Source organism: Acinonyx jubatus, chromosome A1 (assembly GCF_027475565.1).
Source record: "Acinonyx jubatus isolate Ajub_Pintada_27869175 chromosome A1, VMU_Ajub_asm_v1.0, whole genome shotgun sequence".
NCBI lineage: Eukaryota > Metazoa > Chordata > Mammalia > Carnivora > Felidae > Acinonyx > Acinonyx jubatus.
In genome coordinates, this window is record NC_069380.1 from 122,952,007 (window position 1) to 122,970,792 (window position 18,786).

Below are 18,786 nucleotides of genomic sequence, written 5' to 3' on the forward strand. Positions count from 1 at the left end.
CTGTTTTTTTCACTTGTCCTAAAAATTAAGTAGGAGAACAAATTAAAACATGTAGCTTACAAGGTTAACACTCAATAAGCATTAGCAATTATTACATTTTTATTCTGTAGCGTGTTTAACACAATCTCTGGGAGAGTAGGGAATGTATTCACTTAATTTGTTGCCTCGTAGTCTTGAAAGAATCAGAACAACTACAGTACTGCTCATAGGTTTAATTCTTCTGTTTGGACCAAGTCGTCCTTAGATAAGGGGAAACAGAAAAAGCATTAGCCAAGATCCACTGTCCGTCTGCTTAGGTGAGTCCAAAGGCATATTATAGGACCAGTAATCTGAGCACTGCCATTTGATGAAGACTGAGCAAAACTTCCAGTCTCTCTGGTGGATATTATATTTTCATTCCTTTGTATCCTAAAGGTCAAATAACTTCACAAACTATTATTTAAAAATAAAACATTCCTCAGTAGAATAATAGTGAGTAATTACAGTAAGTAAGTAAGCACCCTTATCAACTCATACCTTATTTATCCATGAATTGAGCAGAAATTTGCAAAACCAAGAAATGAGATAATGGTAATTATGGATAATGTTTATTGGGCTATTGTCGGGGACTGGGCTCAATCCTATATGCATAATCTCATTTAATCCTAACAATCACTTTCCCTTGTAAGATAGATACTATTATCATCCCTGAGGATACTGTGGCTTGGAGGAGTTCTCAAAAGTACTCAAGGTCATATAATGGAAAGTGACAGAGGCTGGGCTCCAATTTAGGTCTGTCTGACCTAGAACCTATCCTGCCTCCCTAGCAGCCAAAGCAATTTTGGCAGGATGAGAGAAGTGGGCAGAAACAGGTTATGGCAGTGATTTGGGAAGTGAAAGCAGAGCTCAACTTCATTCTGCACTGGCATTTGGCTCAGTTTTGAAGGAGGAGGTAGAGCTGTGTGCAGTCCATCTGTGCTGCAGGCACTGAAAGGGACCTCCAGCCTGTGGGGACAGGGTTGAGGACTACTGTCCTAGACTTCAAAGGCAGAAAAGGTTTTCAACTAAATCCCTTTGTTCAACAAGTAAATAAATTCAGCACTCCTCTGTTGTGTGCTCATCATATTCCTGAGCCTAGAGTACAAAGAGGAGAAGGCAAGATGCTCAGGAGGTGATTACAGTGTATGTTGGAAGAAAAATAGGTTAACGGATACTTTTGGAACCCATGAGCAGTGCCGTGAGGGCATCACACAGAAAAGAGGGGTCCAGACAGGTGGAGGTGTCCTAACTCCCACAGAGCTCACTTGAATGTCTGCTCTGTCACTTCCTACCTAGCTCTGTGACCTACTGAGCAGTGGGCTAACCTCTCTATGCCTCAATTTCCTCATTTCCAGAATAGGGATTAAAGACTCCTCTTCTGCAGTATTATTGAAGGGGAAGTACGCAGTTCAATTTGCCATCTGCCCCCCAGGAGGCTCAACAAGGTAGAGCTATTCTTCTATGATTCACAGTAAGAAAGAGCCACACTTCCTATAGAGGTCAGGGTGACTTTCAGAGAAGTTTTGAGGTGGTTCTTAAAAGTCTGTACAAGTCTGTTAAGCCGACAGTGGACAGAAGCTAAAAATAACATGGGCACTGACGTCATAGAGTGAAAGGTATGGGTTGTCAGGGAACTGAGAGATATTCAAGGAACTGTTCAGGGGGATGGGGGAAAGGATTAGAGATGTGAGTCACAGAAGCTGACAACAGAAAGTGAGGCCCTGCCATGCTGGGAGGATTTTGTTTACCAGCTCAAGAATCTGGCTTTTGTCCTGGAAAAGATGTAGCACCTGTGATGGGTTTCAACCGAGGGATCACTAGATCAGCCATACACAGGGAGGAGGCTGCATTGTTGCTAGGATATGTTAGAAAATTAGGGAGAAGGAAGTTCTCTCTTAAGGGAGAAGGGAAGTGAGAGCTTTCTTGCTTTCTGTGTGATGGCTTGTAAATAACCAGGCTGGTAGCAAACACCTCAGAGCTTTCTATTCCATTTTCTCTGAAAGCTGTTTGCAATGAATTAAGCTGATGTGCTCCAAATTTCCTCATTAGGCTAAGTGCCTCACCCCCCATCTCTCTCCATCTAGCCCAGTGACAGGTCTCAATGAATGTTAAGCAATAATCATTACAGCTCAATGTTCAGGGTTGCTGATGCAAGCACAGGTTAATGGCTGCCAGGAATTCAAACAGTGGCAGTGCTAGCTAGCCCTTATTATTTCTACTAAATCCAGGTCAGGAAAAGAGAAAATCCTATGCTAAAGCTACTATCCAAGTTCAAATCAGTGGTGCAATGGTATGACTTAGATTATCCAACTACTTTACTGTATTAGGCTTTCATATCACACATGATCTTAGCCAAAAGGCTGAGAAGCGATAGGCTTTCATATCAAATATGGCAGCTCAGTGTAGAAATCTACTGTTTCAACCTGCCTAGACTAACACTAAAACCACCCAAGTGAGCCTCCTAATCGTAGTCCAGAGCCTCGGTAGTTGCCAAAACATTTCAAACTGAGTTAAAATGTCCGCAAAAATAAAATCCGTAAGGCAGGAAAATCTTTTTTGTTTTGGGGAGGACAACGTCATTTCTCAGACAAGTACACTGTGGGTAATTGGTAAGCTTACTACCAAACTGGACTTTCAGAGAAATACATTGCCATGGTGATACCTTCCTATTTTGGAGATCTGGGTTCAAGTACAGAATATGTCATCAATTAGTTGTAAAACTTGGAGCAAACTGTTTTAACTCTTCTAGGCCATGTGAATTATAACTGAAAAGAGCCTGATGAGGTATAATGGTCCCAGCCTCTGGGTGAGTAAGAAACTGTGGCTCAGAGAGATATGTCTTATCAGTTGGGGCTCACCCAGGAAAAAAGAGACCTCTTTTGGTTTTTGGAACAGAGGGAATTTCATACAGAAACTTGTTTCTATTGGTGTTAGAAAAACTAAGAAGCCAAACAGAAGAGAGGGTAGAGGACAATCCAGAGATCAGCCCCTGCAAAAAAAAAAAAAAAAAAAAAAAGCAACCATCTCTAGGCTGGAGAGATAAGGGGAAAGGATGGTGTTAAAGCTAGTGGGGGCCAGAGCTACAGAGTGAGCAGCTGTGTGGAGGGAGCATGAAGGAGATGGAACAACTGTGGGAGCTTCCAGAAAAAGCACAGGGCCATTGTGGACAACTACACTGTTTTCCCTCCTTCTTCTGCTCTTCTTCATCTGCCAGTGCCTCCTGATACTTGGCCAAAAGTACCTGGGAGCAGCTGCAAGGGAGCTTGGGAAGTGTCATTCCCTGAGAGACAGAATAGGGCTGGAGGGAAAAACTAGACGTGAGGGCAATCAGGCAGTTGACTAGCACATTTACTTAAGTTTCATCATCTTTAAAACAAGGTGATTCCTAGCTTGTAACTAAACCATAGTGCTTAGTATAGGGCCTGGCACATAGTTTTAAAAAACCAAATACGTTCGTGTGGGTATAACACTTTGTTCAAATCACTGTTCTAAGTATTTTACCTGTATCACCTCTTTTAATTTAACAGCAACTCACAACGCTATAGTTAGGTATGGTTAGGTATTTCCTCCCATATTTTTCAGGTGAAGAAACAAAAGCCCAGAGAGATTAAGTAACAGCACCTAAGTGACAGAACCAGATGTCTTAGCCCTTGTAGTAGTCCGCCTCTTGACAAATTAGAATGGCAGACCCTCTAACCATTTAATGAATAAGGTCCTTTCCATTTCAAAACCCTATGATCTTGTAACTAAATATGATAAGAAAAGTACCTTGAAGTCAGTTGCATAATCATTTTAGCAAATCCATATCTTTTAAAACTCATTTATAGGCTGAAGATTCTTGGGAGATTTATCTTACCACAACTCAGTTGCCTAGAATGGCTCCTAGCTATTATCAGTGCTTAAAAACATTGGTTGCAGGGGCACCTGGGTGGCTCAGTCAGTGAAGCATCTGACTTCGGCTCAGGTCAAGATCTCCCGGTTTGTGAGTTTGACCCCTGCGTTGGGCTATATGCTGACAGCTCAGAGCCTGGTGCCTGCTTCAGATTCTGTGTCTCCCTCTCTCTCTCTGCCCCTCCCCTGATTTCACTCTGTCTCCCTCTCTCTCAAAAATAAATAAACTTAAAAACATTGGTTAAAAAATAAATGCTTTGATGTAGCCACAGCTAATTATTCAAGATTCTCTTGGAGAATTTTGCTTCTTTTCTACTATTCTGCCACTCCAGGACTTTTCAAGTCAGTTCACTGGCAAATGAAGCTAATTTTCAAACCAAGTTTATTGAATTTCATTTTATTTCCAATAATACAGAAACTTTTAGATAGTACAAATGCCATAATCTACTAGTTCTTTATCCACTATCAAATCTCTCTTCTCTCTTAGAAACAAAAATCCAACTTTTGAGGGACAGCCGCATGCTGAGATAAAAGACTGCAATTCCCACTCTCCCGTGCCAATAGGCGTGACCATGTGATTAAAGTTCTGGCCAATGAGATGTAAACAGATGTGTGGACTTAAGGGCAATGATGTCTTAACGGGAGCTGATTCAGCTGGGAAAATCCATGTTTCCCTTCTCTCTGTTTCTTTCCTCCTTCTCTGTTAGCCTTAATGGACCGTGAAATAACCTGAAGAATGGAAGTCATATGGTAAGCTGTGGAGCACCCAGGAGGAAGGAGCCTAGGTTTTTGGTGATCATGGAGCTACCAAACACCTGGGAACTACCTACTTCACACTTGTTTCCTATGAGAGCAATACATTTCTATGTTGTTTAAGCCATTGTTACTTTGGTTTCTTTTACAGGCGGCTGAGCCCATTCCTAACTGATAGAAAAAGACAGGCTCTCTTGGGAACAGAAAAAGAACGAGATTTTCACAAATTTCAAAAGATTTTCAAAAGAGGAGATATTAGCCAGGGCAGGACCAACTCCAGAAAGGAGGACGGGTTGAGGCCCTGGAGACCACTAAAGTATCAAAAGAAGACTAATATCTTTCCTTCCTGATCCTTCTGTAGAACAAAAGCAAAAACATTACCTATGGCACTAACCACATACTTTAGTGCTTTGTGGAGAAGTAAAATGTTGCGTGGAGTTTTTCTCAGACACCAGGATGTCTGTTTCTCACAGACATATGTAAATATGTATGAGGGGAGTCATACTCTACCTCTACCTGTTTCAGACACCAGACCAGGCACACATAAGTGAGGGAAGAGAGCCAGGCTCATGCTGCATATTAAACAGGAAGGAATATTTCTTTCTTTTTTTTTTAGGAAGGAATATTTCTTATTTCCAAATATATATATTCCTCCATTTCTTTTTTTAAAAGATTTTATTTCTTTATTTTCAGAGAGAGAAGGAAAGTGAAGAGTGAGTGTGAGTGGGGGAGAGGCAGAGAGAGAGAGGGAGAGAGAGAATCCCAAGCTGTCAGCTTAGAGCCCGACACAGAGTTCAAACCCACAAACTGTGAGATCATGACCTGAGCCGAAACCAAGAGTCAGATGTTCAACTGACTGAGCCACCCAGGTGCCTCATCCCTCCTCCACTTCTTACAATACACATAGCCCTCTCAGTCTTTCATTCTTCTATGTTTGACAGAAATGCAGGTTCAAGATACATCATTTTTTTTCTCTTAACCCTACTATGAGAAAAACAACAGAGAAACATTAATGAAGAAAAACTGACACTCCTTGGAGAGATACTAGAGACTGTTGTGGACTGGGTTGAACTGGGGACAGTGATGTCTAGCTGGTGTTCAAGGGGACAGTGGGTATTCATATCTGGCCTATTATTACCAAGTGGAATTTGGGTTCAGTGTTGCCAGGCTTTTTAATTTTTCAGAAAAGGCTAGAATTTTCTATTTTTTATGTAATACTTGATGATTTTTAAATATTGGCAATTAATTCACTTGAAAACAAAACAAGATTCTGTGGCAATGAACTAATTTTGGAAGCTGTTTTGCAGCCTCTGCTTTAAAACAATGTTTCCCTTTCTCTAGTGTGCATCAGAATCACCTGTGGACCATTAAAAAAAAAAAAATATATATATATATATTGCTTATATGTGTATAAAACCAAATTCTTTAGTGTGATATACTTATTTAAAGGGGGATATATACTTACTTATACCTATTTTGTGTGTGTGTGTGTGTGTGTGTGTGTGTGTGTATGTGTATATACACGTGTATAAAATATCTCTGGAAGAATAAACAACAAATAATATTAGTAGCTTTGGATGAGTGGCATTGGTTGGTTTGGAGAAGAGACAGCAGGGAGAATTACAATGTAAGCCTTTGGTATGTGTGGAAACTTGAACCATTAATGTGTGAATGTTACCTAGAAGGTATTGCCATTTCCTCTCCTCCCTCACCAAAATTTTGCTTCTGTAGGTCTGAAGTAGGGATTGAACACCTGATTTAAAAGCAAGCCATCACACAAACAAATCAACCCCTCATAATTGATATTGCCACTATCCCTGGTTAAGAATCTTAGCTACTGGAAATAGTAATATTTCTGCTTTAATCTTCCAATCACTACACATATCTGCTGGGAATATAAGAAGGCACATACTTTAACTTGATGATTGCCCTCAGGGTGGAAAAGCAGAATGTTTCAATAGCCTAGAGATCTTGAGTTCAGTAGACTCAAGGAAAAATGTTGGCCTTAATCATCCATTTTGTTCTGGCCCTGCCTTCTAGGCTACTGTCAACCCAGTTCCTAGCCCAGAACTATAGGAAACATTTCTTGGAGAGAGCCTGCCAGGAATGAGGAAGAGGGAAGCAAGGGTAATACCTGATGAAGGATTATGTAGATGAGGAAGATGTGGCAGCCCAAAGACCTCCTGGTGACCAGAGCCACTGGTGAGCAATCTGTCCAGCAGTTTATCAGAAGAAGACACAGTCCCAGCCTTACAGAACACCTGGTTAGAATCGCCTCTCCAGGGGTTATCTAGCAACGCTTGGCAACCAGTTCTGTTATGCAGTAAGTCCTGCTCACTGCGGCTTTTCTGAGATCGCTGGGCCATATGATGACTACCAGAGCTCAGACCAGTATGGGAAGTGGCCCCCTGGGAAGCTGTCAGGAAGTGACTGCCCACAGTGATGGGTGGGAGACTCTGCGTTCTGATTGGTGGAAGCTCCTTGGGGCCCAGAGGCTTCTTTTCTGGCAAGAGATATTTTGAATTCTCTGAGGTCCGCTTCTTAAGGTCAATCATAGCCACCTGATCACCTGGCCCTTCTTGGCAGTTGGTATCCACGATGCCGTCAAAGGTGGTGATGATGTCATCGACTTCTGAGGTGTGCTCCCCCCTGTGTCGATCCCTGCTGTGATCCTTCTGATAGGCTTTCTGCTCTTCTTTTTTGTTTTTGCAGAAGATTTGGTTGAGCATGCTGAATCGTCCCTCCTTCTTCTGGGGTCTACTGCTCTGGGAAGGAAAGGGTCGAGTAGGCTCTGTTCTATGGGAATGTAAAATAACAAGGTCTCTGTAAGAAGCTAGGAAGTGGTCACAATCCCCCAACCAAACACTGCCTCCCTCTATTTCATCTGCTTGAGAAGGTTGTCTTAGGTAATCCAAGGACACCCCAAAGCATTTTCAAGTCAAAGGTCAGGTGGAAGAACTCGCAAAACCCTTTGTTACTCCACTCCTTGCCATAGTTAGACTATTTCTTAGATTCCTCTTAGTCCCTCAGGAACTGTCCTTTCAAAATCTACCTCTAGATCATCTATTTTCACCAAGGGATAAACTAAGTTGAAAATAGCTTAAAGCATTACTGTTCTCACTTCTCAAGCACAGTCAGTAGGGGTATAAGTTTTAAGTCACAGAGATGAAGGCTAAGGGTGAGTTCAGGCTTCAAGTGGTAGAGGCAAGGGGAGCTTGTAGAGGCAGGGGAAATGTGGTTTCAGGTTTTCTCTGAAAGAGATCTCATAAGATCTAGGCATAGCTCAGACATTATCTACCTCAGGAAGCCTGCCCGTTTTATGCTATTTGAATGTTCTTTGTTTCCCTTTCAGTTTTTACTAAATTTCCTATTGGAAAATACTTTTTAAAAAAGGAAACTGAGGGAAGAAGCTTTAGTCTAGGCTTTAGCTGCCCAGGAGGAAGTGTTTGTCCCAGAGATCGGGTGTGGCAGCAGAAGAAAAGTGAGCAATGCCCAATGGGCAGGCAAATTCTAAAGAAAAAAAGGTCAGCAGTTGTCCGACGGGCTCCTCTTATGTGGACAGTTTCCCTGAGGCACGATTCTGTTTTTCTTGCTTGGAAAATTCTGTTACTCTCTTTTGAGGCCACAATTGACTTAGTGCTTTCTGTGGTACAAGTTAATGATGAAATCTGACCCATGTGTGTGCCCTAAAAGCCAGATTGCAACATTACTCTTCAGAGTGAGATACTGTAATTTGTAATTTGAAAAACATCACCACTTGACTGTATATAATTAGTGTTTTTCTTTACAGGTCACACAGTGTGTAATTGAATCTTTATTTCCACGATGTATTTTTATCTTCATTCTTTCACCTTCCAATAGGCTTTGTGAACTATTGAATACCCCTTCTAGACCCCTAATATTACCTCAGGGGATCTCTAACATTCTTCCAAGTTGACCTCAATAGAATATAGCCCTGTGCAAATTAATGCTACTTTAGTATCTTCTATAATCTTTCCTCCTTCGGTTATAGATTGTGATTTAGGCCAGTGGTGTCTTAAAGTGTGGTCCCCTAAACACTGTGGGTGGGGTCCCCAACAGTCTTCAGTTGCTTTTGTACAATATTCATGTGCTTTTGTACAGTAGAGATAGTGGGTCAAAGTATGGGCTCCTGGATACAAATCAAGACAGTATCATCAATGGACTTATGTTAAAAAATTGTCATTTAACTTATTAATGTCTGGTAAAAGTTATTAATTTTATTAAATATTGACCTTTGCGGGGTGTCTGGATGGATCAGTAGGTTAAGTCCTGGCTTCAGCTCAGGTCATGATCTCACGGTTCGTGAGTTCAAGCCCCAGGTTGGACTCTGTGCTGACAGCTCACAGCCTGGAGCCTGCTTCGGATTCTGTGTCTCCCTCTCTCTCTGTCCCTCCCCCACTCACTCTTTCTCTCTCTCTCTCTCTCAAAAATAAAATAAACATTAAAAAAATTTTTAAAAATGACCTTTCAGTATACACTTTTTGACAAAACAGGAAGTACCCATAAGCAATTCAACTATATAACAAAATATGACGGTTGTCTTGAGGTAAAGCACTTGTATAATTGTTTGAGTTGCCAGCTAACCTAGATACTGTTTTTTCACAGAACACCATTTTTATGACCTACAGACAAACTATGGTTATTTGCAATTGGGTATTTTCAGAAAGCTTCTCAAAAATGAATAAAATAAGCCTGTAATTTCAAGGTAAACAACTGACAGCAATTACTGCCAATGACAAAAGTCCAGTTTTCAAGCAAAAATTAGAATTTTGAAAAACTTGTGTGCATACTGTAAGCTTGACAGCTTCCTGATACATAAAGGCTCTTCCAATAAGATCAGTGGTGATATTAACAAATGTGATTTTTTAATATTGTATAATGCAATGTGTCATCTGGATGATATTCCTAATTAAGTGAACCAATATTTTCCAAATGACCAAAGCAAGATACTATAATATCCTGTATGGGTATAAGACCCATTTAAAGTGCAAGACAGACTAATGGATTTTAACACAACAGAGTATAAAAAGTTCATCGATATGCCAATAGTTCACGTTGTAACTAACATTTGTCAAGTTTGGATGTAATAGCAAAGGAAAAGTATCCACAATATCTGAAAATGCTACTGAAATATTCCCTTCTCCAACTGCATATTTATGCAAAGCCAGATTTTTTTCAGACACTTCAATCAAAATAACATATTGCAAGAGACTGAATACAGGAACAGATGTGGGAATATAGCTGTATTCTACTATGCTTCTATTAAGATATCGAAGAGATTTGCAAAACATTGCAAAGCTCTGCTGTTCTTCTCATTACAACTTTTTTTTGGTTTTGGACAACAAGGTTATTTTTAGCTACAAATATGGTATTTATGTCAACATGTAAATGTAATGAGGTTATTATTGCTTTAAATGAATAACTACATATTTCATTAAAAATTAGTTTTAGTTTTTAGTGCTATAAATACAGAAAGGTGTAACTCCCATAAAGAAAACCCTCGGGGTTCCCAATTTTTGAAAGTGGAAAAGGGTGCTGAGAACAAAAAGGTTGAGAATTGTTGATTATGGAAAAAAAGAAGATTAAGAGAACATGGCATGCAGGGAAGAAAAAAGGGAGAAAAAGGAAAGAAGAAATGAAAGTCCAGTGGATGTTAGGGTGATGAATTTGGGCTCACTACTATAATTTTACTCCATAGAGTAGAGAACATGTCACGATATATTAGACGGTGGCAAGCCCAATATTAAGTTAGAGCTGGATTTGGGCATAGGCAAGCGAAAAAGTTTCATCCAATTTCATAAATGTTTGAGAGGAAGAAAACAATGAGTGCCTCTCCTCTCCAGTGCACTCACCTACTCTCTTGGGAGAGGAGTTGGACACAGGCTGTGTGGCCACAGTACAGGGCGTAGGCCAGGGGTGTGCTCTCCTTGGTGTCTCGCAGGTTGCTGTCCATGCCCAGCTCCAGCAGTGACTGCACACAGTCTGCCTTCCCCGCAGCTGCAGCCCAGTGCAGCGGTGTCCTGGGGGACCACATGGGAATGGCACAAGGGTCAGAGCACAGAAATGGCACAGGGTGCTCAGCTGGCAACAGTTGTTTAAAGTCTGGGTGTGGCACGAAAAATGTGTGGCTATTTGCAGTGTGGAAATGGTAAGTTAAGTATCAGATGGGGCTTCAGGATGATGCAAACTGTCCTCCAGCTATAAGCATTCTGGAGCCTTGTACCCTTCTCTGGCCTTCTTGACGATGTCCTAGAAGAGGAAGTAGTGCGTCAAAAGCTATGGGCAATTTTTTTTAAGTTTATTTATTTATTTTTGAGAGAGAGAGAGAGAGAGAGAGCGAGAGAGCGAGCGAGCGCGCACAAGCAGGGGAAGAGCAGAGAGAGAGGGAGACACAAAATCCAAAACAGGCTCCAAGCTGTCAGCACAGAGTCCGATCTCACAAATTGTGAGATCATGACCTGAGCCAAAGCCAGCTGCTTAACCTACTGAGCCACGCAGGCGACCCCAAGCTATGGGCAATTTTAAGGCTCTTTATACATAGTGCAAACTGTCTTCTAAGAACATTGACTCAATTTCTCCCCCTACCAGCTGTGTCCCTATTCCTTCCCTAAACTGAGTGTTATCATCACCTTTAAAAATCTTTGCCAATTTGGTAGGCAAAATGATACCACAGTGTTATTTTCTTTTGCATTTCTTTAATAGTGAGGTGGAAGTTTTGAAATACATTTTTATTTGTCATTTGAGTCTTCTGACTGAAATGACTCTTAATGCCTTTTGGCCATTTTTTTTCCTGTTATATTGTTAGTTTTTCTTACTAATTTATGTAGGCTCCTTATATATTAAAGATATCATTACTTTTGCAAACATTTTCTCTAATTTGTTACTTGACTTTTAATTTTTATAGTGATTTTCCATAAAAAAATTAAAAATAACCACATTTAATTATCTCTTTGCTTTTGTTTCTTTCAGCATTTTATACTTAGAAAGTCTTTCATCAGCCAGAAGGTAGATACATATTCCTCAATAGTTAAGCCTTTATTTAATTGTAAAAGCAGTATTCTCTTAGGTAAAAAAAAAAAAAAAGCAGGAGGCTAGGAGAAAATATTGTCATTTTTAAACTGCCCTGGGAAAGGCTCAATCCTGAGGCAGGGAAGGAAGGCATGGAAAACTTCTTGGCTTTCTGGTGGGGCCTGAACCCTGGGCAGAAGGGTGGCCAAGCAGTCTCTCAGACATGGAGGCAGCCAAGGGGCTAGACAGAGAAGGGCTCAGTTGGAGCTATCTGTTAAGGTGCATGGGCCTTAGTACTTGGGAGAGTAGTCTTGTCCTCAGTGTGTGGTCAGGATCCCCATGCGTGGATTGTGTCTTCTGTCAATCAAGCATCCTTCTCCTCAGGTTATACTACTTCCCGCAATTTGAGAACACGTCATAGGACTGTGTTTCTTTTCAATACAGTGATCAATCACCCTGCTTATTTGAATAAGTGGCAGATGTGACTGATTCTATTCTACTTGAGAGAGGTCTCCACACAATATCTATTATGAAACAGGATGAGGTTCCAGCCAGATTATGCCACCCTGTTTAGAGGATATATTGCCAATAAATTCAATAGATGAAGGGTTGGGCATCAATCTCATCAGGTTCATGGACACATGACAACTCACTTTGGAGCAGTGTGAAATACTTCTTTACAACAATTGTGAAGACCGAGTGTTTTAATTCTTCTGACTGCCAACATGGAAAAAGAGATCCGGAAGAACAAGGGGAAAACATAAATTATTTTGCAGAGAAACGGAGTATATAGAAAACTCCTAACTAATACACACAGAGCCTTTGTGGGCAATCTTTAGTATCCAATTTCAGGTTATCTAACCTGTAATTCCTTTCTTATCTCTAAATTTCCGACAAACACAGCACATATACACACCTTTACACTGTGATAGCTGAAACTATCAAAATGTGAAGGTGGAGGGCCAGGGCCCATGACTCAGAAAAAATTCATTAGAGGTGGTTGATGAGGTAGTGTCTGAAGAGCAGGAAATGATTGATATAAGCATGCAGCATTGGTTGAGATGTCAGTAAGGAATGATTTATAGGACATGTAAACATTCCCGAGAGAATTCCCAGAAGCATGTAGGGAGAACTTGATAAAAGACTGTCTTTCCTGAAGATAAATGGGTTGGTTATTAAAGTAAAGTATGACCTCACAGGTTGATGAAACTTGAGACATTTATGCTACATGAGCTACTTCTGAGTTATGTGTTCTGTGCCATGGATCTTAGGCTAATTACACCATGTTTTAAATATCATAATCTTGGGGCACCTGGGGGCTCAGATGGTTAAGCTTCCCACTCTTGATTTTGGCTTCAGTCATAATCTCACAGTTCCTGAGATCATGCCCCAAAACAGGCTCCATGCTGACAGCACAGAGCCTGCTTGGGATTCTCTATCTCTCACCTCTCTCTCTCTCTCCTCTTCCCCTGCTCTCTCTTTCTCTTTCTCTCTCTCTCTTAAAATAAATAAGTAAACTTTTAAAAAATAAATAAATATCACAGATCTAGAAAGTACTTTAATATCTAGGAGGACTAGTGCCTGCATATTTTCCCTCTCTCTCTTTTTTTTAAACCACTGCCTTATTTTTCTTCCCTTTGCTTCAAACACTTTCTCTCCACTAGGAGAAGAAGCATAAGGAAGTCACAATTCCTACAAATGGTTAAAGCATTTATACCTATGAAACTTCTGAAAAATTCTACTAAGACAAGCTCACAGTTTCAGTGTGAAGGTACAGCTGCAGGTTGCAGAAAACAAAACAAAACGGAGGGCAGGATTTGGCCTCTATTGGCCTCAATCGGCAACAATTTGGCCTCAATTTGCCTCAATTGGCAACAAGTGAGTTGAGCTTTGGAGCAGGAACTAGATTCTCCTGGAGATTTTACTTCACTTTGAACTCTTGTACGATCTTATCTTTTGTACTTTTTTTTCCTACCTTGGTTTTACTTTCTTCCCTGAGGCTTGGGGAACTGGATTTCCTTTGCTAAGTGTATGATAATTCAAACTGGGAAATATCCTATTTGGAACTGGTTGTGAAAGTATTTTAAAGTCGGTAAACTTTTCTCCAGCCCTCCTTTCTTAAATGTGTTGCTTTCTTCTTCTTCTTTTTTTTTTTTTGGCTCATTAACCTTTTCTCTTCATGTAACTTCAGTCCTGTTACTGTCTTACCTGCTCAAGATCAATATCTGACCGTGGGAAAAGGTCTACTTTCAATGATCTACACTTCAATTTTAATTAAAGTCATCATGTTAACCATCTCCAAGTCCTGAGACTCATGTGCAACTCAAGAATTTTTCCCAGGTGTTATAAGAATTTCAGGTATAGCAGAGTAGGAGGTGCTTCTTGGTATTTACCTGAAGTTAAGATAAGTAGGTGGCTAATTTTGCACTTCAACAGAAGAGGGCAAAAAACCCATACATAGCATGTAAGCCTTTTACTTATTTTCAATAGTCTTGTTTGTTGTTATATTATTCTTGTATTTCCATTGAATCAATGCCTAACCAAACCAAGATTAGATAAGCAGTGTAATTGAAAAGCTCTAATAGTTGATTATGGATGAAAAGTTCTTCGTTTAGAAGAGGAGGGTACAAGTCTTTCATTGCTAACAACCTCTGGGATAAGTCTCTTCCCCTTTCTGGATCCAGCTTCTTTTTCCTTGCCAATGTATTTTTAATGGTTGGGAAAAAAAGAAAAACCTGAAAAATGTCACATCTAGTTCTGAATACAAAACTTCTCTTACGCTCTTGTCTGGATAACAAGAACTTATAGACTTTATGACATAATCCAGGAATGATGAAAAAAATAAGACTTACTGTTAAGAAATAAAAAGTGCATATATAGCAGGAAGCTGACATACAGAAAGCCTTCTGAGAACATTTAGCAAAAAGTGGAAAGTCTGACAATACTGTACAGTCACAGCATTTCTTTCCATAACAATGATTTTTCCTGCCCTGACTAAAATAGAGCAGTTTTTATTGTCACAAGCACATGTGTGAATATTACCGGCAGTCAAGGATATAGTCATATAGGATAACCCCTTAACCATGTTCTTTATTTTAAGATAAAGAGAAGATGGCTGTTAGTTCCCAACACTTTGAGTTGCTACCAATACCTGTCGTCCACATCCAGAGCCTGCAGGTTGCACTCAGGCACTCTCGCCAGTTCGTTAATAATGTCGCTGAAGCCTGCTGCTGCGGCGATGTGCACACATGTCTTCCCACTCTCGTCATCGTAGTTGATTATGGATGGACCCTGGTGGTGGCTCAGGATGATGGAACACAGAATTCTATTTCCACTCTGGAGGAGAGAGTCAAAGGAAGTTCATTATGTATCATCCAGTGCTCTTCCCGGTCTATGAATGTTAAGATAAAATACAAAGAAAAAAATGCAAAAAGAAAAAGAAAGGAAAGAAAAACTAAAAAGGGGAGTAAACACATTTTAACAAACCCTCCAACAAACTCCCACTTGCCTCTTGTCACTGGAAGGATTTTTGTTTCCCATAAGAGCTAAATTGTCTTCCATCATTAGCCAACTAACAAGGACTTAAATTAAATACAGGTGTGACTGACATGGGGGGGGGGGGGGCTACCCAGACAACAACTGGTTCATCAAATCTATTTGTTGTTTTTTTTTTCCCCAACTAGGGCAGAGGTTGGCCCCTGAGAAACCAGAAGAGTGAAAAAAATGTTTAAACAATGATTTTTTTAATGTTTATTTATTTTTGAGAGAGAGAGAAAAAGAGAGGCAGAGATGGAGGCAGAGAATCCGAAGCAGGCTCCACGTTGTCAGCACAGAGCCCAACGAGGGGCTCAAACCCACGAACCCTGAGATCATGACCTGGGCCGAGACTGGACCTTAACTGACTGAACCACCCAGGTACCCCAGAGTGAATTTTAATGTTAACAAAATGACCAGGATGAGTACTCACTGGTGGCAAAATGATGACCAAGATGATCCAGTAATGATCAGATTGCTACAAACTGCATGAAATTTAATCTCCAAAAATCCTTGGTGAAAGTAAATGGATCATAATTAAGTAGTTAGTCAATAAGAAATCAACAAATATGAGAAAGAAAGAACTTCAGGCAACCATCTAAATTGGGTCCATCTCTGTGTAGATCTATAATAAACTTTTCATCCTATCTTTGAAAGGAGGCTATTCTACACTTTTTTAAGTAGCCCGTCCAAGTCTTAAAAGTTACCAATTCTTCCTTGATAGTGTCCTATATCTCCTCAGCTTGCACAAATAGGTAAGTAAAATCTGTGCATATTACTGGTGTTGAATACCTTTCATTGACCTGAAAAAAAAAAAAACTGCATGAGCATTTACAATTTCAAATGACAATAAATTTTCATTGGCCAATGAAAGAGATTCTCATTTTATATCATACAATAGAAACTCTAATCCTTCAGATCCTCCTGATATCTCTGGAAAGATTATAAAATAATCCAAATAATTCATTAGCATTTTAATTTTCTGATTGAGTCCACAGAAAGACCCTGTAACTCCATGCACTAGGACTTATGGGTAGAATGGAGGTCCCTAGGAGGATTAAGAGCAGGTTAAGGAAATAGAGGAGCAAGGTATAGTTCTGGAAGCCCAGAGCTGGACCACAAGCTAGGGTCAGAGACCTGGGCAAGAAATAGAGTTGGATTTTTAAAAAGCTGCAATTTTGATATACTTCAAATGCTGTTCAACAGCTACCTCCTGATACATTTTTCAGTGTAAAATTTCCTGTTGGTCTTCTTCGCGCTGTGTTATCCTGTTTATTTGACCCCACGGCTGGAGTCAGTTTTCACAATTCCATGGAACAGCACTCATTCATTTCACCTTTCCTCTTCCTTTCCCTCCCTTGTCTCTGCATTCTCGGCTCTCCGGATTTCCCATTACTCAGCTTGTTGCTGGCTCACAATGGGCAATTACACTGTGAACCCTGGAAATGTGCTTCCACTGTATGAGAGAGGGCAGCTGACATGAGTTCTACAACCTCTTGCAGGACGAGGGCCAGGGGCCCTCACAACTCTCAACTCTGAGGTGCAGGAAGAGAGCTGAGTGGGTGTTAAATGCTGCAACCAGGGCCAGATACATAATGTGTGAGGCTCAGGGCAAAATGAAAATGTGGAGTCCCCTGTTGATATGGCAGGAAAGAAGCTCAGTCCTTTCTTCTTGGTGTCTTTCTTGACATGGCACAGTGATTTTTATTTGCTATTTATTATTGTGCTCCTTTGGGCTGGAGAGTCTTAATACTAGAGCAAACCCTCACAGGTGCCTGGGCCTTCCTCTTGTAACCTGGCACATGCTTGATCCTGACCCTCCTCAGGTCTGTGTCCAGATCCCTTGCCAGGAGGCTGAGAGTTTGTCCTAGAGAGGTGGGGAAGCAGTACTGTGTGAGCCATGGTACCATTGTCCTTTCTGACTTCACTTACAAAACAAAAATTCAAAGATAAAATTAATGAAAATTTTCAGATGGCGGCCACAGAGCATTATACCCCAAGCACAAGGATCCCTTTTAAGCATGGGACCCGCTTTGGCTATACTGGTCACAGGCCCATAAAGTGGTTCCTACCCTCAAGCTTCTTCCTTCTCTTCCTCTCATCTTCCCTCTTATATCCTCTTGCTCCTTCCATCCTTCCTTTGTCTACAACAACTTTTACATTATTTGGATCAATTGATGAAGTTCTATGGCATGCCTGTTACCAGAAGTTGTTTACACTGAACACATCCAAGCTTCTGTGCCTGCTTTATCAACTTTTCTAAGATTCCTTCACCTGATGTTACTTAAACATATTTTGAAGGAGTCTAAAATACATTTAAAACAATCAAGAGCACCCCACCCCCAACATGCACACCTTTTAAAAAAGTACCATTTGAGGGAGAAAACAGAAGCAAAGAGCGTCAGTTCAATATATTTATTTTGTTTATAATTTCCTAGAACAGCAAAAGAATTCAGGTTGCCAAGGTGATTCAAAGGGCAAACTGCCCTGTCACAATTCTTTGTGTGAAAGGGGGAGTGTCAAGCACAGATAGAAAAAACAATACCCATCTCCTCACCCTGTGTCTTCCTCCCTCCTCGCCTGACCCTCAGAGCAGTCATTTTTGGAAGTCACACTGAAATTGTGTTGCTTCCCAGGACTCTGCACCAGCCTATTCTGGACCCTGACCAGGCAGGCCCAGTCAGCAGTGCCCCTGAGGACTAAAATGTCACACAGCTTCTCTAGATGAGAACTCCAACCTTATCCTTTTCCTCCAAAATATCTTCTATCCTGAATTTTCCAGGCAAGGCCTTTGCCTCTATACCTAGATCTCACTTCTACAACATTGTCACTGTATTCCCTTTTCTTTAAGAAGAAGGTGCTCCCAGGAATAAGGGCGATAGCTACCTTTACTTTGTGTAGACTTTGTGTGCCTGGCACTGTTCTAAGCATTGTCACATGCCAGCTCATTTAATCCTGGTAAGAACCCTGTGAAGTAGGTACTCCTATGATCCCCATATTGTAGAGCAGAATATGGAAGCATGTGGGAATCAAGTAACTTGGCCAGGGTGACAGTCAAGAAGGGACATGGCCAGGATGGACAGCAAGTCTGCAGAGCCCTTGCACTTCACCACTACACCATTCTGTCCCTGAGAAAAGGAACAGTCTGTTTATTTGATCCTGCATGTTCACACTGGGGAAACAGAAGTAAAAATGCCTGCTTAGACTGCAATGTCAGAAGCAATGATGTGTGCCTGGCCAAATGAGACCTTTTACAAAGTGAAACATGAGGTGCTTTAAAAGCCTTTGCTCAGAGGGTTGCCATGGTGCACCCCCACAGGAATTTGAGGGGCTCAAGAGAGCACTAGTCTATGAGCTGGGGCCTCAGGCTCAGTGGTTTCCTGGTGACAGCATTTCCTTCTTGGCAAGCTGGCCATGTCAGCCAATGGTAGGCTCCAGGCCTGGGAGGCCAGAGAGGGTTACAATGACCAAGGAGCACCAGGATAGAAGGAATGGGGTGGTGCTGAGAAGAGCCCTCAGGAAGAAGGGAGAGTGGGATTCCTTTCATTAAACAGGGGAAGT

The 18,786-nt window shown here is 41.0% G+C and overlaps 1 protein-coding gene across 4 annotated transcripts in view; it reads right to left on the bottom strand.

Annotated features, from left to right (window-relative positions):
- Nucleotides 1–18,786, bottom strand: part of ANKRD55 (ankyrin repeat domain 55) — a 173,519-nt gene that overhangs the window by 3,942 nt on the left and 150,791 nt on the right. For 3 of the 4 annotated variants that reach the window (XM_015072562.3, XM_027041775.2, XM_053223069.1), the window contains 3 exons: nt 14,843–15,027; nt 10,536–10,703; nt 6,797–7,458 (listed from right to left, as the gene is read on the bottom strand). In XM_015072562.3, coding sequence (XP_014928048.1) covers nt 6,797–7,458; nt 10,536–10,703; nt 14,843–15,027 — 1,015 coding nt within the window. The remainder of the gene's footprint in view (nt 1–6,796; nt 7,459–10,535; nt 10,704–14,842; nt 15,028–18,786) is intronic. The other variant, XM_027041782.2, reaches the window with a different exon arrangement.